The sequence below is a fragment of the Oratosquilla oratoria genome, chromosome 8 (assembly GCF_046742065.1).
Source record: "Oratosquilla oratoria isolate Oo_2021 chromosome 8, ASM4674206v1, whole genome shotgun sequence".
In the NCBI taxonomy this organism is placed as follows: Eukaryota; Metazoa; Arthropoda; class Malacostraca; order Stomatopoda; family Squillidae; genus Oratosquilla; species Oratosquilla oratoria.
The window spans coordinates 59,400,129-59,424,887 of record NC_134784.1 but is presented as its reverse complement, the minus strand read 5'-3'; the positions used below and the strand labels follow the sequence as shown (position 1 = coordinate 59,424,887).

Sequence of the window (24,759 nt, the reverse complement as noted above, 5' to 3'; positions counted from 1 at the left end):
TGGCAATGAATTGGTCAAATGCCCCCTTTCCTTTAACATTCTTATATTCAACCCATTCCAAAACCCTTTCACAGAAAATTACCAATCCATTCATCCAGCATAGCTATCACTGCTGTGGTTATATATGTACATTTGGAGAGGAAAGAAAGAAAGGAAGAAAAAAAAAAAAAAAAAAAAAAGTGCCATGGACATCTCAACATTTCCAGTTTCCTCACCTACATATGAAGTGTCCAATTACTTTTTTTATACTTGAATGGGTACCAGCTGTCATTCAATCTACTATCTACATGCAGAAAAAATAGCAGTTACTCTAAACCATGACATAAGGACATTAACTTCGCAAAGGAACCCTCCCCAATCAATTATCATGACAGGCACAGTATATTGTTTTTTACAAAATAATTTCCTTTATATAGCACACAGGCTGACATTACAATATCTATCATACAATACATAGTACATGTATATATATGCATACACACACAAACAGATATGTATGTATACACATATGTATATTTACCTAATTGTAGCTTACAGGAAAGGAGCAATGCTCGTTGGGTCCAGTCTTTAATTTTCTAACATACCTTGACTCAAATTCGTGTATGGTTCAAATTTAATCTATATCTTTGATTTCCAATCATGGTGCATGTGTAACTGTATTTCTATTTTCAGGATTGAGATAAACTCACGATACCCTATTTTCTGTTCATAATGAGTGTATAATCGCATGAATTGACCATTTAATTTTGATCATTGCCAAGAGTTCTATGGTTTGATTAGGTGTCATAACTTTTCCCGTTTCATTATGTCTGAGAAAATTTAGTCACTTTTATGGCAACTGCTCAAGCCAATAAACAGAAAAGTTTTGCCATAAAGTGACCCTGACTTTTCTCAGACCTGCTGAGATTATAAGTGCTGTTTTGAGAAACGAGTTGATTAAATAATAACTTGCCTCATCTCATCTTAGTGATTGAATGTATTTACCTAATTGTACTATACAGGAAAAGAGCTATGCTTATGAGGTCCTGTCTCTGTGACTCCAATCATCATATTAAACTTTATTTTTATCTATTCATTATTTTCAAACAGACTACTTCCTTGTGTACGCTACTCCATGTACTGATGCACCTAGAAGGAAGACTCTTTTTCAAGTTCCTTTCATGAGCTTTTGTTGCTCTCCTATCCCAAACTGACAAATCTGTCAATTTTATCCACTACTGTCATTGATCCACAGTAATGTCATCTATCTCTCTTCTTTACTCTAATAAGGGCAGACACAGATTTCTAACCAGTGTATTTACCTAGTTGTATTTACCCAGTTGTATTAAATTTTGACGCAGCCCGAAGGGATTTCTCCCCGTCCTCTCCTTATATGCAAGGGGGGACGGGGAGGGGGGGTCGCCGATTAAATGAAGCGGCCTTGCTGTGGATGTGCTGTGTCTTGCGACACTGCTTCTGACCCAGGGCGGTGGGCAAGGTGCAGGGATGACCCGTCATCCAGGAGGTGCTCAGAAGAGAGGGAGGGTGGGAGGGGTGTGGAGTGCATTTAGGGATGAAATGGGTGGGAGTGTTTTTATGCCTTTCCCTTTTTGGCTACCTCCCTTGAAAGGGGGAAAAAGCCTTGGTATATGTATGTATGTATGTATTATATGGGAAGGGAGCTATGCTCATGGTGACCCATCTTTGTGTGTATGTGTGAGTGTTACCCTCCCAAATGAGAACTAACAGCTCACACTGATTTATGGATATTGTTGTGACCTTACACACATACAGACATATCCCATCCCCTTATGTACAGTAATGGCTTATAGTATTAGTGAAATCTCTTTATGTTGAGAGTGCAGCATGAATTCAGAACCCCAAGCATGGGAGTCCTTAGATCTAGTGTGTGTTGGTGTGTGTGTATTTACCTAGTTGTATTTTACAGGTAGGGGACCTATGCTCGTGGTGACCAGTTTTTGTATCTCGCAAGATCCAGTTTGTTCTTAAATTCTTGTATTGTGTTTGCACACACTATTTTTTCACCCAATTTGTTCCATATATCTATCACTCTGTGTGGGAAGCTGTTCTTTTTCAGGTCACTTCTGTAGTTGTCCTTTTAGAGTTTCATTGCATGTCCTCTTGTTTTTCCTCTGTCTCATTTTAATAAGTCCTCTCTATCAAGGCATTCTTTTCCTTTCATAATTCTGTAGATGGTTCGTAGGTTCCCTTGTTCTCTTCTTTGTTCCAGTTTGGCCAGTCTTTGTTCACATGTCAAGTTTGAAAGTGTTGGGTCCATCTTTGTATTCTTTCTAATTTTCTTATATTCTTTTTTGTACTGGGTGACCATATCAGCACTGCATATTCCAGTTTTGGCCTTATCAGTATTTGTAATATTTTCTTAATCATTTCCTTATCCAAGTATTTAAAGGCCACCTTTATTGATCTCAACAAATTGTATGTTTCTCCGACTATTTTATTTATATGTTTATCTGGTGACATGTCTTTGGTGATGATTACTCCTAGGTCCCTTTCACAATTTACTTTCTTTACTTCTTTTCCATCAATTTTATCCTGTCCTGATATCCTATTCTTGCTTTTCCCAAATTCGATTATACTGCGTTTCTTGATGTTGAATTCTACTTCCGATCTCTTGCTCCAATATTCATTGTTCAGATCACTCAGTAATGAGTCACAGTCTATTCTGGAGTTTATTCAGTGGAAAAAGGAATTTTCACATTCCTTTTTTCACAGATTTTCTTCATTCAGATTGGTCTTCGATTGATTCTTCCATCTTTTCAGTTACTGCTTGTAATTGTTCTTTAACCTCTTTCTTCAGTTCTTCATTTGTATTTCTAACCTTGTTTTCCTTTCTTTCATTTCCTCTTTTTATTGCACTTAGTTCACCTTTTAGCTCGTTTGTCTTAGTGTCACCTCATTAGTTGTGCATAAGTTGGATACCTCTAGTTGTAAAGCTTTATGGTGTAATTTTAAATCAATTCATCTGCTAAGTTGTTAATTTCTCAATTCCTTATGGCTCTGCTAATCCTAATATCTCTATCAGTGTCCAAAGTTTTATCCATTATTTCCCCTTGCCTCTTAAATCCTGAGAATAAATCCTCACTGACGTACCTGCTAGTCATCTTCAGAGTATCATTTAGACTTTTTTTTTGTATAACTCCCAATGGGGACTCAACTCTGGATATATCCAGTCCCCTCTTGGTTGATTCGTTAATCCTTAATTTTTTTGTTACTTTCCATTTTGTGCTAAAACTACTATTCCAAGAACTGGACCAGATACATACCTTGCCGGTCCCACAAAAACATATTGTTTCACCCTGAAAATGACAACAAGGCATTTTTCTTGTTATAGCAACAAAGCACTAATTCGGAGCTCAGAGTTAGCTGCCAACACCTCCTTCCTCTTCGACTGCTTACGATCGTGTGTGTGTGTATGCATATATATAACACAATGTACCTGAATGCCTGAAATAAAAACACTAATTATCATAGTTGCCAGATTTTTCTTTAGAAAATTTGTATCACTTTATACAGAAATAATTTAATTTGAATAATAAAAAGATTTATCAGCTAATTCCGGTTACTTCAAGGTTTACTTACATTGAAATAATCTTTTTATATATATATATTTTTTTCTTTTTCTGGTTGGGAAAAGTAAAGGGCGTGCCTTGCATAGAAAGTGCCAGCACTGAAGGCCTGGGTACTTTTACAATCCACTCACTCAAACCACTAATATAGCATCAGCAAAAAGACAATGTATTAGGGCCTGATTATTCTACAGTATATAGATAAGTCCTATTAAAAAAAAAAAAAAAAAAAAATAATAATAATAATAATAATAATAATAATAATAATAAAAAATAATAATAATAATAATATTTCCTCTTAATAATTACTATAACCTTTCTTTCGAAGATGGCAGCCACAATTATACTTTTCCGGATTACTCCGACTTTCCTCTACAAAGCCTCAACTTCACTTGTCATGCTTCCTCCCAAAATAAATATTTTCCACTTTACAAGATATATGATACATGCTTTATGCTTACTTGTTGATACAACTGGATCTCATTATAAATGTAATATATTTAACAGAATTTTTTTTTTTAAATATTGAAGTTATCTAGTTCACAGATGGCTCTCAAAATATTCCACACCTTACATTTTTCTTTCAACTACTAAAGCTACAAACTCTAGTATATACAATAATAATAATCATTGCCTTGAGTTTCACTGCTTGAAAACCCACAGTTCCATATTGGGTGGCAATAGCTTCCCCATCTCCCCCATATATTTCTCTATGAAGAAGCACAGGACTATTGTGTGATGCATTTGTGTGGGGCAGTTTGTATGTCATCATTTTAGTGTAGTAGTAGGTGGGAAGCAGTTGCTGGTTAACTCTTTATATACATATACATATATATATATATATATATATATATATATATATATACACACACACAAGGTGTGTTTTTTAAGTAAGTACCATTTTGAAATTTCCGCCGTTGTGGCACTACGGTCGGCACTTGGTGCATGCACATTGTGTACTACTATCTCTTGGCTAGCCACAGCTGCCATTACGGAATCATCTGACCGTGTTCAAATTTGTTTGTATTTGAAATTCCTCCTCCAATTGAGAATACTGCCGACTGTTAAATACACGCTGTGATTCGTCTTCTTACTGCTAAAGGCGTGAAAGCAGCTGAAATTCATCGTCAGATCAGTGAAGTGTATGGAGAAAATATTATGAGTGATGGGATGGTGCAGCAATGAGTGAGAGCTTTTAAAGATGGTCGTACAAATGTGCATGATAAGGAACGAAGTGGACTACACACAGCCAATCAAACTCAGGATGTGATCAGATCATTTGGCTGGGAACAACTTGATCACCCTCCATACAGCCCCAATCTAGCACCCAGTGACTACCACGTCTTCCTGCATTTGAAGAAGCATCTGGGTGGTCAGCACCACGATGACGATTAAGATGTCAGGCGGCAGATTTCAACAAGGATGGTATTGAAAAGCTGGTTGTGCGATATGATAAATGCCTTAATATTGGTGGAAATTATGTTGAAAAGTAGATTACAGTACAGGCTTTCATGTAAAAAACAAAATTATTACGAAAAGTCTACTTGTTTCATTTTTATTTCAAAACGGTACTTACTTAAAAAACACGCCTTGTATATATATAAAATGGAGAAAATATGATTTAGCTGATATATATAAATGATGGAAAAAGTAAAAAGCATCAGAATCAGAAACAGGATTAAATTACCTGTTTCTGAGTTCGATGTTTTTTTTTTACCTTTTCCATCATGGTTTCCAGACTCCAGCTTTTTTTATACACACACACACACACATATATATATATAAATATATATGGTCATCTGTTTGTATATTTAGATTTGGGCTCAACTCTTTCATGTTTAATGCCTCTAAGATTGGGAGGCATCTATCATCTTAGGACCCTCCCAAGCATGAGACAATCTACTATGAACCCAAGCACGAGACATAATGCCACAAATCCAAGTATGAGACAAAACACCACAAGCCAAAGCATACAATATTTCATTACAACATGAAGCTGGAGGCTCTCCCTAGCACATGACATCATCACTACCTGCGTTTCCAGGTAACCTCTCATAGGTGACCAGTGACCTCCCAAAGTGAAGAGCAAGTATAAAAACTTCAGTATAAGAAGTAATATCATTACACAATTCACTGGAACAATTCTTATCCTGACCAGATAAAATATCCCCAAAGCTACCGAAGAAGGGTCTTGAACCTGAAATTGTGATATAGCAAACATGACTACCTATAGTGAAATCATAAACCTCCTTTCAAAGGAACATAAGTCCATAGTAAGGCATATGGAAAATACCTTTAAGAAAATTATAAATACACAATTAGCCACCACTTTTAATGAAGTATGCATAAGAGAAAATCACCTGCCCATATATACAAAGGATTATGTATATATATATATATATATATATATATATATATACATATATACATATATATATATATATATAATATATATATATATATATATATATATATAATATATATTACATATATTATATGTATATATACTGGTATATTTAATCTCTCTTGAACCTGGTCTGGAGACTGACCCTCTGGGGCAGCACTTCCAAATGAAGGTGAGGTTGTTGATGGGTTTTGAAGATGGGTGACAGGGAAATGATTCTCTGACATCAACCTGGTCACTTGAATGAATATTTTCCTACTTTGTAGCTTTTGCCCACTGTGCTTCATGGCCAGGCACTAATGCCTTAGTCAGCTCTGTGAATGAAGACCACATGCCCTTACTACTCTCATGCATTGGCTATAAATTTATATATAACTGACAAAATCACCACATTTACTAAAACACTCTTATTAGTTTACACATACTTGTATACAAATGTGCTTGTGTTGTGTAAGTGTTTACCTGACTGTAATTTACCTAACTGTAATATAAAGTTGGAGCTAGGCTCATAGGTTCCAGTCTCTAAATATCCGTATGGAGAAAATAAATCTTGCGATGGTGAAAGATATATATATATATATATATATATATATATATATATATATATATATATATATATATATATATAATATATATATATATATAATATATATATATATAAAATCAGTTTGAAATCAAAACACACACACACACTCTGTATTAGTTAATATTGTATCAAATAGGATAATGTAAGAAAAATAAAGGTGGTTGTAGAGAATACACTAAGAACCATCTAAGATAGTGTGAGAATAATATAATGAATAGAAACAAATCTGTCAATAGTGTAACAAGTAGGTATAGTGGGAAAAAGAATGTGAGAAGATAATAAAAGCAAGTAGTAGATATACTGGTGCAAGTTATTGATCTTCATGTGTCACTATCGTGTTGCAACACCAGAACAACCAAGGAAACCAGTGTTATAAAACAATTACAGGAAACCGAAGAAGAAACACGATGGAGTGGGAGGAGGTGGGGAAAGAGGAAAAAGAGGACAAGGGCCATGCCAGATGTAAGGAAGTGATGAAAGTTTCATCTTAGTTTACCGTTTTATAAGGATTGAGGAAATTTGTTACAACCTTCCCCCCAAAATTTTTTTTTTCTCTTTTAACTGGACCATGTGGCATTTTTTCTTTTTATCTTTATTTTACCTCCTTGGGTTCGTCATGCGATCGAAAGCATGTGGGTTTTGTATCTCCTTCGTTGTAGGTGCAAGTCCTGCACTTCTCTATAATTCCCAGCAGTGACTGTAACCAATTTAAGTGTGTACTATGTATGTATATGTAAACACAGATATTTCTTGAACATCATGAATTTGAACTAAGAGAGTATAATTAAGAAAATGCAGTCTTTTTAATTTGGATGTTTTACCTAAAATAGCACAATCAGATACTATTCAAATTTAATTCTCAGCAAGTTACACTTTTTCACATGACCCATATCTTACTATGCATGAATCTAAATTGCATGATTGCTTCAGAAACATATCCCATGTTAAATTCAAGAAATACCTGTATTTGTTTATTCACCCACACATGCAGCTTGTACATGTGCATGCACACACTGGTAGTCAAACGAGTCGGATGTGCCTGAGAACGCTACGTGAATTAACACTAAATATAGTGATTCATCGACAAAACAGTGGCGAGCTACGTGGTTGTTAATCAGTGGAAGGGGGCGGATGAGTGAAAGCGAGTGGTGAAACCGTGATGTATCAAAGTGATGTTTATTATTTATATATATATATATATATATATATATATATAAAAGGGGGGAAATGGAAAAAATTATGATAAACCGACATACGCTGAGATGACCAAAACAAGACTAGACATGAGTAAGTATGAAACGCCTTTGGGAGTGTTTAGAAAATGAATTTGTAATGTTGACAGTCCTATATATGAAGATGATTTATTCCTGGATTTAGAACAGAAAGAGGTATGGACTTCAAAAACATATAAATCAAGAAATATCTGAAATGAAAAGGGAAATTGTTGAATGGAAAAGGGAACCTATACAATTATACAGAGAAGTGAGTGAACTGAGAAAGGAAAATGCAATATTAGCTAGGGAAATGGAAGAAATGAAAAAGGAACTATCCATAGTAAAAAATGATAATGAAAAGCTGAAATATGATGACAAATAAAAATCTTTGTTGAGGAAAGTTAATGAGAAGATATTAATAGAGGCAGGCAAAGTTGGTGGGAGGAAAAAAAAAAAAAAAAAAAAAAAAAAAAAAAAAAAAAAAAAAAAAAAAAAAAAAAAAAAAAAAAAAAAAAAAAAAAAAAAAAAAAAAAAAAAAAAAAAAAGATGAAAATTAAATTAAAAACCAAATGAAAGATAAAGAAAACCAAAAAATACTACTTAAAGAAAGAGTCAAAGAACCAATACATGAAAGTACAAAGGACACCATGATAAAAGTAATAAAAGAAAAAAATAGATTGGGCAAGAGAAACATTAGACAGGAAAAAATGTATTGTAATTTATGGTATTAAAGAAAAACATTGACTAATCAGGTTCCAAAGAGAAAAAGAGAAGAATATAGTAAGGGAAATACATACATATATATATACCAAAGGCTTTCTTTCCCCCTTATAAGGGAGGTAGCCAAAAAACAAAAGCATAAAAACCACTCCCACCCATTCCATCCCTATCACACTCCACTCCCCTCTTCCCTCCCTCTTATCTTGGCACCTGGATGACAGGTCAGCCCTGTTTCTTGTCCACTACCCTGGGTCAGAAGCAGTGTCACAAAACACAGCACATACACATCAGGGCCGCTTCATTAAATCGGCGACCCCCCCCTCTCCGTCCCCTCACACAGAAAAGAAGATGGGGAGAAATCCCTTTGGGCTGCGTCAAATTTTTCTTATACATACTCCCTCACCCATTTCACCTCATGCATCACAACATCATCCATATACAACCATTCTCCATTCACCCGTCTTCTATTGTCTCCTGTCCTTCCTCAACAGACATTCCCCTTTTCCCCCATCCATCCATCTCATCCTAGGTCGCCCCCTCATGTTCACTCCTTCCACACCTCTTTCACTAGCCTTTCTTCACTCATTCTTTCTATGTGTCCATATCATCCCAATACTCTTTAATCCATCCTATCTCCCAACTCCCTTTCTACCCCTGTTCTCCTCCTCACCCCTTCATTTCTCACTATCCAGCCTAGTAACCCCTATTGTACTTCTCAGACACCTCATCTCAAACACATTCAAACTCCTTCTCTCTTCCTCTCTACGTTCCATGCTTCTGCCCCATACAGTGCTGTTGGCACAATCACTCCTTCATACAATCTCCTTTTAGCAATTCCCAAATGTCTATTTCTCATTACACTTTTCAATCCACCAAGGCATTTACTCGCTTCTCTCAATCTACATTCTATCTCCACCTCCACTCCTCCCTTACCTGCCACATTTACACCCAAATATCTAAAACTATCCACTTCCTCCAGTCTCTTCCCCTTAATACTCACTTCCAGTCTGCTGCCACTTTCACCCCTTGTACATCTCATCACCTTACTTTTACCCACATTTATCTTCAACTTCCTTCTTTCACACACTTTTCCAAACTCTGTCACTAACTTCCTCAATCCCTCCTCTGATCCTGCTACAAGTGCAGTGTTGTATGCAAACAACAGCTGGCTTATCTCCCACTTTTCTCCATTTTCTTTAACCATCTCCAATCCTATGTTACTAACCAAGAAAAACCTAAATGTGACAAAAATCACAGGAGAGAATAATGTGGAGCTGGTTATGATAAGAGTTGAGGATAGAGATATGAAAAATAGAAAGTATGCAGTGATTTATGTCCCGCCTAAAACTCACACATGGAATGAAAGTGAACACTCCAAAATGCTGGAAGACACAAAACAAACACTAAATGAAACACTAAAGAAGGAAATCTGGTAACTATGGGTGATTTTAACTCAAAAGAAATATGTTGGGAAGAAATGACTATGAAAGGTGAAGATCTTTGGGGAAACATATTACTGTAAATGACCATTGACACAATGGGTTAACGAAAATACCAGATATAGAAATAACGATGAACTGTCAAGATTAGATTTGATATTCACATCAGAACCCAAAATTGTGGATAAAATTGAATACAAGATGCCAATTGGGAAAAGTGATCATATTCTACTGGAACTAGAATTAAATGAAGAAACAACTGTAGAAATAAATGAAAAACACAGAAAAGGAAGACTGATGTATAACAAAAGATTTTAGGAAACTTTTCTTTCAAGAAGCAAATTGGGAAAATTTGATAATGAAGAAACAAAGGAAGGAAATCTATAATGAAGGAGTGGACAAGTATGTACTTAAACAAAAACAGGAAAGCATATACATAAAATGCTGGTACAATAAAAAGTGCAGTGAGGCAAAAGACAAAAGTGATAAAGCCTGGAAAAGATGGGAAAAAATCTGACACATGGAAAATTTACACAAAATTAAGAAATGAATATGTAAAAATACATCATCATACATAGAGAAGAAAAAAGAAACTATGAAAAGGACTTAATAGACAAATGTAAAGATCAACCCGAATTATTTTATAGATATGTAAACAGCAAACTAAAAAACAAACAGGAAATACTTAAATTACATCATGGTAACAGAGAATACACAGAGGATATAGAAATGGTGGATATTATGAACAAACATTTCAAATCTGTATTCACCAAAGAAAAAGAAAATCTACAAAATTGTGACCAAAGAAATGAAGTAAGATCTCCCCCAATGAAGGAACTAAATGTCATTCAGAATGAAATAAGGAATCAAATACTAAGTCACATTGCCCGGACAGAGCTGCAAACTGGATACTAATGGAATGTATAGATGAACTAATAGGACAAATATACAAAATAGTTGAATGCTCACTCAAAGAAGGAAAATTACCAGACGACTAGGAAAATGCTAATATAGTGCCAATATATAGAGGGAGAAATAAGGAAGATCCAACAAGTTATAGACCAGTGTCCCTAATGAATACAATTAATTTGTGAATCATCAAAAATAGATGGACAAAATATCTTGAGAATAATAATATACAGAACACGAGGCAATTTGGATTCAGACAGGGAAGATCATGTACCACTAATTTGATTTGTTTCTATTCAATTGATATATTGCAAGAAAGGGATGGCTGGACAGACTGTGCCTTCCTGGACTTACAAAAGGCATTTGATAAGGTACTACACAGAAAATTGTTAAATAAACTGAAAACAATAGGATGCATACATGGAAAACCATTGAATTAGATAGAGGATTTCCTACATGGAAGAAAAATGAGAGTAGTGCTCAGGGACAAATATTCAAAGTGGGGAGACATGAGTAGTGACATCCCCCAGGGGTCAGTGCTAGCTCTGATAATGTTTGCTATATACGTAAATGCTATGGACAAAAGTATTGAATGTTACATGAACTTCTTTGCAGATGACGCAAAGTTATTAAAGAAAATAAGTTCCGAAAAAGACTGGGAGTCGTTACAGAGTAATCTGAACAAAGTCTCAGAATGGAGCAAGAAATGGGAAGAAGAATTCAACATAAAAAAATGCAGTATAACTGAATTTGGGAAAAGCAAGAATAGAATATCAGGAGAATATATTGACAAAAAAGAAGAAAGTAAATTGAAAAGGACCTAGGAGTAATAATCACCTAAGACATGTCTCCAGATAAACATATAAAAAAAATTGTCAAAGAAACATACAATTTCTTGAGAACAATAAAGGTTTTAAATATCTGGATAAGGAAATGATTAAAAAAAAAATTACTATTATAGATAAGGCCAAAACTGGAATATGCAGCGATGATATGGTCACCCAGTACAAAAAAGAATACAAGAAAATTAGAAAGAAACAAAGAGCAACAACAAAGATGGTCCCAACATTTTCAAACTTAACATATGAACGAAGATTGGCCAAACTGGAATTGCCGACCCTGGAACAAAGAAGAGAACGAGGGGACCTACTAGCCATCTACAGGATTATGAAAGGCTAGGGACTCCTTGATAGAGAGGACTTATTAAAGTGGGACAGAGGAAAAACAAGACATGGAAAGAAACTCAAAAAGGACAGCTACAGAAGAGACCTGAAAAAGAATAGCTTCCCATACAGAGTGGATATCTGGAACAAACTGGACAAAAAAATAGTGTGTGCAAACACGATACAAGAATATAAGAACGAACTTGACCTTGTGAGATACAAAAGCGGGTCACCACGAGCATGGCTCCCCTTCCTGTAAAATACAAATAGGTAAATACATATATATACACATGTGCATATAAGTAGTGGAACCTTATTTATCTTCTAGGCACAGTAAATGACTTGTATGATAAAAATCTTGCTCTGGTTTTGCTTAATGATTATACAGATTTAACAAAACATTTTATAGATATGTCACTCCTACATCCTGAAAAATAGCAAACTAAAACCCACTGAAATCTCCACAGGACTACAAGAACCTATCAGGTCAACAATACTGATGAAGTCAGTGACATTTAGTACTGCCAAATCTCAGAATGTGAGCTTTGCAAATGGGTTGTTTCATCAAATTACATACTTTACGCAATAAAACAAATTTCTACTTTGCCCTATATTTCACCTCCAGCTTTTCATATTTCTTCCCAATATCAACCACTCATTCTGTATTCATGTGGTGACTCAATGTTTTCTCAGCTCAGATTAATTGAGGGATCACAATGACTTGGAGCCTAACCTGACCAACCAAAATCCTGCTTTTCCTATTAACCACTTCAGTACGGGTCAAATTCTTGCATGCAGAATCGGCTGCCATATGTATGATTCATCACACTACTTGCATTATAAAATATAAAATCATTGTTGTACTACTCATTCTCTTTTACTCAGAGTAATAATAAACACAGAAAATATGATCAAACTAGTTCAAAGAATCTGGGGGTAACTCATGTACAACTACAAATAAATATATAATCAAGATGCTGACACCAGCATCCTTGTATACCAACTCGCGCCTCATGACGCCTACGTAGGCATCATTATACTGAAGTGGTTAAGGAACACTGCAACCTTTCCCCTACCCACAGATTACTAATGTCCCTATAATGCAAAATTGATAGGGCTAAAAATCTATTTCTAGACAAGAGTGGTGCAACCAAACTTTGCCAACCCACATATTGGACTAGCTACACCATACAAGTGACCCAAATGACACCAGGCAGCTAATAATAATACAGTTAACTAAACATTTTAAGCAAAAAACATAAATTTGGACCAATATAAGTCATTGTATGCCAACACTTAGGAATGCAGTTATGGAGTATGTCAGCTAAGAAGCAAAGACAGATCACAAGATCCTGGAAGAAGAGGGCAGGTGTGGGGAAAAGAAATATAATGGTGGTGGGAAGGTTAACTCCGCCTTGTGGAGCTGGTTCGGCACTTTGCATGCCGGTCCCAAGTCCGGATAAAGGAGGAGGGTTGGAAGGACAGGCTTAGCAACCCCCTCCCGTAAAAATAGCCACTGCTCGAGAATCTCAGAACCAGCCAATTCGGACTACCCCAATAGGAATCGACCTAGAACCAGAAAAGGACTAAGGATAGTTACAATCAACATGGGTATCCTCAGAGGGAAAATGGAAGAAGTTGTGGATCTTATGAAGGAATGACGATGGGATTTGATTGGCCTCAGTGAGACAAGAATGAGAGGCGAGGCTGTGAAGAACATCCATGCTTGTCTACAAAGGAGCTGAAGATGGACTGCATGGTGTAAGGTTTATTATTTCTGCGCAGCTGGCTAACAGAGTGAAGAATGTAAGACAGGTCAGCAACCACCTGATTGGACTGACTATTCAGATGAATCCAGGAGACATGGATATTATTCAGGTTTACGCCCCGCAACAGGGAAGATCGAACGATGAAAAAGAAAAGTTCTATGAAGCCCTGCAAGACCTAGTTGACAGTATGCCAAATCAGGACAATCAGGTGATTCTGGGAGACCTCAATGGACATGTCGGACCAATTAGATATTCAGGAAGATTTAGATAAATTACAGCAATGGTCTGAAAAGTGGCTAATGAAATTTAACACAAGTAAATGCAAGGTAATGCACATAGGTAAAAATAACAGTAAGTACGATTACAAGTTATTTGGAAATTCATTAACAAAAGTGGATAGTGAAAAAGATCTCGACGTAATTATCAGTAATGATCTCAAATCATCCAAGCAGTGTATTTCAGCCTCTGAGAAAGCAAATAAGATTCTAGGATTGATTGCACAATCTTTTGATTTCAAAGTCCATCACTCATTAACAAGCTATATAAATCGTTAGTTCGTCCACATTTGGAATATGCTGTTTCCGTATGGTCACCGAATCTCATTAAAGACATTGACAGACTGGAAAAAGTACAACGGCGAGCTTTAAAACTGATTCCAAATATAAAAAATAAATCATACGAAAATCGACTAAAATATATGAATCTGTTTTCCCTAAAAAAGCGTAGACCCAGAGGTGACTTGATACAGGCCTTTAAAATTCTAAAGGGAATTGACATCAAAAGTGACCAAATTTTCACATTGAATGAGAATCAGACAAGAAACAATAGTCTCAAACTGTCTGGAAGTAGATTCAATTTGGAAGTAGGTAGAAACAACTTTGCCAACCGTGTAGTTAATGAATGGAATAAATTTCCTGCATAGGTAGTGCAATGTAGTTCAGTTCCAAGCTTTAAGAATCATTTAGATAAACACCTAAGCAAGATGCTGTAATGATTATAATATATTTTATATTATTTGTTTTTGTTTTGTTATCATTTGTCTGTTTGATTCTCATTTATTATTAGTTGTGTCAATTTATTATTACTTACTATTAACCTGTTTGTTTATTATTTAACTATACCTATGCATTTATTTATGTCTTTTATTTATTAGTTACATTATTATAGTTTTTATTTATTAATCTATTATTATTATGATTTTTTTTTTGCATCCGACCTAGATATGGACCAAAAAGTCTCCTGTTGGCATGCTCCGCCTTTGTAATCCTTTGTAGTCTCCCGACAAAATGAACCCCTTCAGGTGGAAGTTGATGGAATCACCTTGAAGCAGACCATGGCATACAAATACTTGGGAGTTATGTATGATGAAAAAGGAACCCATGAAGGAGTAATACAAGATAGAATTCAGAAGTACCTCCTGTTGAAGGACAAGAACATACCAGTAAAAATCAAGACATGAATTTATAAGACCATCCTCCAGCCCATACTGACCTCAATTATGAGGCATGGACACTGATGACGAAAACATCCCGAGTGTAGACAGCGGAGATTCGAGTCCTGCATATGATCCGTGGAGCCACAAGAAGGGACAGACTAAGAAATGAGACCATCAGGAGAGAGCTGGATATGAAAAGCATAATTACATTGAAAGGACCCAGTTATGGTGGTATGGACATATGAAGAGGATGGAGGAACATAGGACACCGAGGAGGTGGTATTACTGTGTGCCCAACACAAGACATCCCCAGGGAAGACTGTGGAAGAGATGGAACAAAAACGTTGATGAAGGCCTCAGAAAGCAGGGAACATTGCTCAATGATGTCTGTGCTTGGGAGATGTTCCTTGACCAAGAGAACTGGAGGAGGCTGGTCACCAACAGACCTAATGGCCTATCAGATGGGTGAGAAGGTGGGAAGGTTGTTTATCTCTCTCACAATGATGATCCTACACAAATAATGACTTTAACAATAGTGAATTTCTACATATGACAAAACCTTTCTTCATTGTGATGGGTGATGGTGTATAAAGAGTGTCAATTTTGCACTATACAGTTGACCAAAATGAAATTATCATTAACAAAATTATATCTTCATGAGTGAATAACATTAATATTCCAATTGGTTATGAACTCACAGGAGTACTTGGCTAATCCTGATCTGAATGCCTCATTTAAAAAGAGCTACAATTATATTTCTTAAAAAACAAATTATATTTATCTTTTCAAAGACTATTGATGGACCTGCACAAGGTGGTCCTGTGAAATGGATGCCAAAATGTCTCCCTGCTGTCCATCTACAAATCCCATTAACATCCTAACCTTCATGTGATGCTACAGCCCTGGCCAGGAAGGGTGACAATTGATTTTTGGAATGGCCCTCCCTTGGATTCTTTTTGTCAACTTTGCATTTCCTCCACTTTTTGACGTAAGGAAAGCTGACAATTGGTAATTGCTTCTCTCCTTCTCTTACCACAAGCTGGTGACACAGAACCCATCCCACACTAATATTATGTAAATATTCCAAAGTCTCTTCCAAGAGAGACTTATGGAATGCTGCTGCAGGAATCAGGATTTCCAGTCAATGAAACTTGAGGCAGCTTTAGATACTTGGGTGAGAATGTGGCGGGAAAGGGAGGAGTGGAAGTGGAGGTAGAATGTAGATTGAGAGAAGCAAGTAAATGCCTTGGGGATTAAAAAGTGTAATGAAAAATAGACATTTGGGAATGGATGATAAGAGGAGATTGTATGAAGGAGTGATTGTGCCAACAGCACTGTATGGGGCAGAAACATGGAACATAAGAGAGGAACAATGGAGTTTGAGTGTGTTTGAGATGAAATGCCCAAGAAGTCTGGTAGGGGTTATCAGGTTGGATAGAGTGAGAAACAAGGAGGTGAGGAGGAGGGCAGGGGTAGAGAGGGAGTTGGGAGATAGGGTTGATGAAAAAGTATTGGGATGGTTTGGACACATGGAAAGAATGAGTGAAGAAAGATTAGTAAAAGAGGTGTGGAAGGCTGAGGGGGATGGAGTGAACATGAGGGGGTGACCAAGAATGAGATGGACAGATGGGGTTAAGGGGGCATTGGGAAAGAGGGAAATGTCTGTGGAGGATGGAAGGGAGAAGACAGAAGATAGGGGTGAATGGAGAATGGATGATGTGATGCATATAAGGGAGTGGGTGGGGGATGAAGGGGTGAGGGAATAAGTGTGAATAATATTTTGATGCAGCCCAAAGGGATTTCTCCCCATCTCTTTTTCTGTATGAGGAAAAGAGGTAGGTTTGCCAATTAAATGAAGCAGCTTTGCTATGGATGTACTGTATCTTGTTACACTGCTTCTGACCCAGAGCAGTGGGTAAGATACAGGGATGATCAGTCATCCAGGAGAAGCCAAGATAAGAGGGAGGGAGGGGGTGAATGGGAGTGGAGTAGGTGGGGATGGAATGGGTGGGAGTGAATTTTATGCCCCTGTTTTATTGGCTACCTCACTTGAAAGAGGGAAAAAGTTGTTGGTATATGTATCTTTAAAAAAAAATATATATATATAAGGCAATATATATGATACTATGCCATTATATGCAATTTTCAACTTGAAACACTGGCTATAATTTAACTAGAGGAAGGGCTGAACTGGAATTATGCAGCATGACTGCATCTAAGAAACCTATCTATAACTTAAACATTTCCTTTGCCTTTTACTTTTTTCTATTATCAAATGTCTGAAGTAACCCTCCCTATACTTTTCTTTATAAGGCACACTACACATTAAGTATCTATAATAAACTTGATATGCGACTCAAATTACAAATTAATATCTTTATTTCGAATTCCCAACTCTAGAATTCTAGGCTTTGTAGAATTACAAAACATAGTAATTATAAAATAATGATTGTAGTTTAGCTTTGCACCTTCAAACAATTGTGTAATACTGACATGAAGAATTGTTGGGAAAAGAAAAAAATAGAAAAGAGAGAACTATTTGAAAACTGAAAAGAAAAGAGAAAGATCCAATACCTAACAGAAAATAGAGGAAATAACTGAGGGGAAAAAAAAAAAAAAAAAAAAAAAAAAAAAAAATAATTAAATAAATTAAAAAATAATGATTTATATATAGATTTCAGTAGGAAGGTCAAGACAAGGAGAGTATACTGAGAGATGTGCCACTGGTACCCAAACCATTCCTAAATAAACTATGTAGTATCCAATGATAAGGCTCCATCTAATCTGCATTTCTAATGGAGTAGACCAAAAAAATAATAATAAATAAATAAAATAAAATAAAATAAAATAATAATATGCTTTTTTTTTTTTTTTTTGTGAAGACTGGATCAGGCTAAGGACTGTCTGGCTGCTGGCTATTTACATAAACATGACTGCTGATGCATAGCTAGCATTTATAAACAATGTTTTCTAACCTTTGTAAAAGACTTGCCTGCATTCTGACTTTCACCTCCAACTGTAGGTTGCCAACTGGAAGGGATATTCACAATTGACATAGCAGTTTTTATCTGAGCAATGACTGAGAACTCTGGTTCCCATAATAACAACATTGGAGAACTTTCTCTGGTAATTTTTTTGAGAGAACTTTGTTTCTCTGTCTTTTTTTTTTATTAAGTTTTTCTATGTTGCATAATCTCATCAATTCAAGACAATAATAAAAAAGCTGGACATAAACTAGAGAATATCTAAAATGGTAGAACATCTAAGTCTTCCAAAGTGGAACTCTCCCTTACCACTGTGACAACTTTGCCACCACCACAGCAATGCCAAATGCAGCAAAAGAGACTTGACCATAGTAGAAGTGATAGTCGTTCATTCCTCACTCCAAGTCCACTTCAATAATTGTGTCTACACCAACACTTCTTGTCAACCTAAAGTATCATACTATGTACACCTCCATTCTAAACATTTCTTTTAACAATTTTCATGTTCATGTGGTTTCATGAACCACATTTTTTCATGAATTACTGCACCACTACACTAGGATCATCTATGTGTATAAACCATATGTACACTTGATGCTTAATCTGTGCTCACACTCTCTTCTGTACATTCTAGTGTCTAGTTATTTCTTCTAATAATGTTTTAAGTGCACATTTTCTTTAGTACACAATTGGCACACACAATTGGCCCACCTTCATGTCTTGAATCTCTTACTAGTGGGTACCACACAGAAACACACAATTTTTTGTTTGTAAGCATGTGTTTGTTTCATGCACACTTACTCTTCCATAATTACTTAAACTTAGCCCTCTTTTTCGTTTGTCTATTCATGTATGTTTACATTCACCTTTTTTGTTCACTTATTGATTTACTTATGCATCATTGTATTCCCACCAGTCCTTGTCATAGCCCTCGTGTACATGCTCTAGAAGTTTCTTTCGGCGCTGGTCACAATACCTGAAATAGAAATGTATGTATTAAGTGTACTTAATTTTCCCTGCCATAGAAAAATAAATAAGCATTGACAATGAAAATGGAGTATTCAGATCTAATCATTATTCAAAAGCAATCCAAAATGAAAAACCTGAAATTAATGCCATCACATGCACACTACCATAAAATGTGTAAAACAATAAAAATGGTTCTCTAAAGCTAAATATTTTTATTCAATTACAAAATTTAAGATGATTCTTCAAAAAAGTACCATGTATCAGTTTTGTAATACATATATACATACATATATTCTAAGGGCTTTCCCTCTCACTAGGGAGGTAGCCAAAGTCAAAAGGCATAATTCCAATCCCACCTGTTTCAACTCAACCCATTCCACTCCCATCCACTACACCTCCCTGCCTCTTATCTTGGCTCCTTATGGACGATGGGTTGTCCCTGCATCTCAACCATCACCATGGGTCAGAAGCAATGCATCAACACACAGCATATCCACAACAATTACCGTGTCTGGGGTACTGGCTGTGTGTTATTGAGTGGAAAAAATCTGTGCAGTAGCATGTAGCCAAGACTTTAGGGTCTATATGGGGTGCCCCTACCAACAAGAGCCAAATATCATTTTGTCTGCGTTAGAGAAAATATCTACTCAAAGAGAAATTATACTACTTTAACCCGCTAAGACCGACAGGCCTTAAATAGGGCTGCATCGCAAACGTCCGACAGGCCTTAAATGGGGCAGCTACTTTCAGCGCTAATAAAAACCGCGCTAAAATTGGTAGCACTGCTATATTTGGCCATGACGTAGTCCTATGGTAGTACTGTAGGCTAGCAGGAAGTAAACTGCTCTCGCCAGCCAGTGTGCCGCAAAATTTTGTGAGAGGCGTGCGCATCGTGTCACGGCGAGAATTTTTACGTATTTACGTATTTACTTATTTACGAAACTATTATTTACAACTATGCATCTGGTGGTGACCATAAACGTGCCAAAAACGGCATCAACAACCCCTGTTGTTAGTGCACGAGGTCGGGCAAAGCGGGATTCTGTGAAGCCAATCGTGTCCACCCAGCACTGCGTCCCACCGCCAGAGAGGCGTAGAGTTGCCGCTACCACAATCTTCTCCAACTCTCGGTAATTATTCCGAGACAACTATGGTGAGTAGAGCAATAAAAACTTGTAGGATGATGCATTGTCATGTCTACTAACAGCAGATTTTTTTCCAGAGTAATTCATAAGAGTTGATTTTTTTATGATAATTGCGGTACTGGGAGATTGCTAAATTTTCGACCGTCGGTCTTAGCGGGTTAATGAACTGTGATTGTTCCTCCATTATGCTGTTCCCCCCACCCTTAATACTGTCCTGTGCCACTTCTCTGAATATATATTTACATTTTAGCTTAACCCTGTGGTAGGGGAGAAAGAATACTGCCATTGAGTGTTCCCACTCGGGTCATAAAAGGTGACTAAAATGGGGCAGAGGATACAACTAAGCATCCTGCTCTTTGTAGCCCCAAAGGGTAAATTCCTTAAAGAAGTCTAGAATTTTGTAATATATATACAAACAAATACCAGGACTTTTTACTCCTTACGAGGGAGGTAGCCAAAGTCAAAAGCATAAACCCACTCCCACCCATTTCATCCCCACATACAACACTCCTATCTCTCTCTTTTATTGGGTCCTCCTGAATGACTAGTCATCCCTGCATCTTGTCCATTGCCTTGGGTCAGAGATAATGCTGCAAGACACAGTACATCCAGAGCAAGGTCAATTCATTTAAACGGCAACCCCCCTCTCTGTCCCCTCATGCAGTAAAAGAAATGGAATTGAAAGAACAAATGGACCAAAGCAAAAATGATAAATATAGAATAGGAAGACCTACGTATAACAAAACAAACTTTGAGAAACTTAAACCATTCTTTCGCAATGCAAATTGGGAAAAATTCCAAAACGAAGATACAGGGATAGAAGAAAAATGGAACATACTAAAAGAAATTTATAATGAAGGAGTGAACAAATATGTACCACAACAAAAAATGGAAAAGGCATACATAAAGAGCTGGTACAACAAAAGATGTAGTGAAGCTAAGGACAAAAGAGACAAAGCTTGGAAGAAATGGAAAAGAGATACGAAACAAAACAAATGGCAAATGTACATTAAACCAAGAAATGAATATGTAAAATTACGCAGAGATTAAAAGAGAAATTATGAAAAAAAGATAATAGACAAATGTAAGGAAGAACCTAAACTATTCTACAAATATGTAAATGGAAAACTGAAAAACAAACAAGAAATAGAAAAACTGCGCCAAGATAAAAAGGAATATACAGAAGAACTGGAAATGGCTGAAATTATGAACAACCACTTCAGATCAGTATTCACAATAGAAAACTCGCCTAACAGTGTAGATAGAGAGAGAGAATCATCCCCAGCAAGGAAAGAAATAAACGTAACACAAAAAGAAATCAGTGATCAAATTAAAACCCTTGATGTCGGAAAATCACATGGCCCAGACGGAATTGCAAACTGGATACTGAAAGAATGTATGGAAGAATTGACAAAATATATAATATAATTAAATTCTCACTTAAAGAAGGAAAAGTACCATTGGACTGGAAAAAGGCAAACATTGTACCAATTTATAAGGGAGGTGATAAGAAAGATCCATCTAACTACAGACCGGTCTCACTAACAAGCACAATAGCAAAAATTTGTGAAAGAGTTGTCAAAAACAGATGGGTTAAATACCTGGAAGAAAAATCTATACTGAACCCAAATCAATTTGGATTCAGACAAGGGAGATCATGTACAACAAATCTGATCTGCTTTTATTCAAGATTAGTAGACATAATACAAGAAAGACATGGATGGGCGGACTGTGCTTTTCTGGACCTGCAAAAGGCATTCGATAAGGTACCTCATAGGAAACTAATAAATAAGATAGAGTCAAAAGGTGGCATCAGAGGAAAATTATTGGAATGGATGAAAGACTACCTGATTGGGAGGAAAGTGAGAGTTGTAATTAGAGAAAAATTCTCCAACTGGGAAGAAGTAAAAAGCTGTGTCCTGCAAGGATCAGTACTGGCCCCGATCATGTTCGCCGTATACATTAATGACATGAATGAAGGCGTGGAGTGCTATATGAATTTCTTTGCAGATGATGCAAAATTACTTAAGGTAAAAACGGAAGAGGACTGCAACTCATTGCAACAAGATCTGCGACACGATATGGAATTGGACTCAAAAGTGGGAAGTAAAATTTAATATAAAGAAATGCAGTATAATGGAATTTGGAAAGAGTAAAAACAGAATATTAAAAGATTACAGAATTGGTGAAAAAAAAAAAAAAAAAAAAAAGCAAACTCTGAAAAAGATCTTGGAGTGATGATTGGAAAGGACATGAAACCAGATATGCATATAAATAAAATATTCGGAGAAACCTACAGCTTACTGAGGTCAATCAAAGCGGCATTTGCTTATATGGATGAAGAAATGATAAGAAAATACTAACTACACTAATAAGACCAAAACTTGAGTATGCAGCATCACTTTGGACACCCAGTACCAAAGAGAATATTAAGAAACTAGAAAGATTACAAAGAGCAACAACCAAACTAGCACCGACTCTCGCCGAACTAACATATGAGCAAAGACTATCCAAATTGAACCTACCAACTCTGGAACAAAGAAGAGAAAGAGGAGATTTGCTGACTATCTACAGAATAATGAAAGGAATGGAAGTTTTAGACAGGAAAGACCTGTTAGTGTGGGACAACAGTAAAACGAGAGGACACGGAAAAAAACTGGAAAAAGATAAGTTATAGAAAAAACTTGAAAAGGAACAGTTTCCCACACAGAGCGATAAATACATGGAACAAATTAGACAATAAAACAGTATGTGCAAACACTATATAAGATTTTAAGATAAAACTTGATGCCGAGAGATACAAAGACGGATCACCACAAGCATAGCTCCCCTCCTGTATATTACAACTAGGTAAATACATACTCTCTAACCCCCCCATCCCCCACTCGTTCCCTTCCATGAATCACAGCATCATCCATGCATAACCATTCTCCACTCACCCCTACTTTCTGTCTTCTCCCCTCCTTCATCAACAGATTTCCCCACTCTTTCCCAATGCCCCTTTTACGCCATCCATCCATCTCATTCTTGATTGCCCCCTCGTGTTCACTCCATCCACCTCTGCCTTCCACACTTCTTTTAATAATCTTTCTTCACTCATTCTTTCCATGTGTCCAAATCATCCCAATACTCTTTTATCAACCCTATCTCCCAACTCCTTTTCCACTCCCACTCTCTTCTTCACCTCCTCGTTTCTCATTCAATCCAGCCTAGTAACCCCTATCATATTTCTCAGGCATTTCATCTCTTCCTCTCTTATGTTCCATGTTTCTGCCCCATACAGCACAATCACCCCTTCATATAATCTCTTCTTAGCATCTATTCCCAAATGTCTATTTCTCATTACATACATTTTAATCCCCCCAAGGCATTTACTTGCTTCTCTCAATCTACATTTTATGTTCCTCTCCACTCCTCCCTTTCCCACACATTAGCCCCAAGTATCTAAAGCTATCCATTTCCTCCAGTCTCTCTCCCTTAATACTCACTTCCAATTTGCTGCCATCCTCTTCCCTTGTACATTTCATCACCTTACTTTTACCCACATTTATCTTTAACTTCCTCTTTTTACACACCTTGCCAAGCTCTTTCATTAACTTCTTTAATACAGACTCTGATCCTGCTACAGGCAGTGTTGTCACCAAACAACAAATGGCTTATCTCCCACTTTTCTCCATCTTCTTTAACCATCTCGAATCCCCAGCCCATTACCCTTGCATTTACCTCTTGCACCACCCCATCCATGTATAAATTGAACAGCCAAGGTGCCATGACACATCACTGGTGAAGTCCCACCTTTACCTCAAACCACTCACTCTATCCATCTCTAATTCTAACACGGGCTCTACTACGCTCGTAAAAACTCAACTGCTCTTAACAGCTTTCCTCCTATCCCATATATCTGCAATATCTCCCACAGTTCCTTCCTATCTACCCTGTCATAACCCTTTTCCAAATACATAAAAAAATATATATATATATATACATACATATATATATTACCACACAAAAAGCTATTAAGAAAAATGGAATCAATAGGAAGTATTCAAGAAAAATTATTGGAATGGATGGAAGATTTCTTGACTGGGAAAAAATGAGGGTAGTACTTAGAGACAAATACTCGACCTGGGAAGTAATAAGTGGAATCCCACAAGGTTTGGTATTGTTTCCAATTGTGTTTGCCATATATATAAATAACATGGATGAAGGTGTGGCATGTTATACGAACTTCTTTGCAGATGATGCAGAAATATTAAAGAAAGTACAGAGGAAGCTTGTGAATCACTACAGACTTAAGATAAAGTCTGGAAATGGAGTCAAAAGTGGGAAGTGAACTTTAACAACAAGAAATGTAGTAAAATGGAGTTTGGAAAAAGTAAAAATAGAATATCAAGGATATATAAAATTGGTGCAGAGGAAGTAAAAAAAACTGATC

At 36.4% G+C, this 24,759-nt stretch overlaps 1 protein-coding gene across 5 annotated transcripts in view; it reads right to left on the bottom strand.

Moving 5' to 3' along the window:
- Positions 1-2,230: 2,230 nt before the first annotated feature.
- ari-1 (E3 ubiquitin-protein ligase ariadne-1) overlaps positions 2,231-24,759 on the bottom strand; it is a 158,225-nt gene continuing 135,696 nt past the window's right edge. For 2 of the 5 annotated variants that reach the window (XM_076189290.1, XM_076189289.1), the window contains one exon: positions 8,323-19,186. In XM_076189290.1, coding sequence (XP_076045405.1) covers positions 19,102-19,186 — 85 coding nt within the window. In that variant the 3' untranslated portion in view covers positions 8,323-19,101. Of the gene's footprint in view, positions 3,466-8,322; positions 19,187-24,759 lie in introns of those variants that run through there. The other 3 variants (XR_012966645.1, XR_012966644.1, XR_012966646.1) reach the window with 3 other exon arrangements.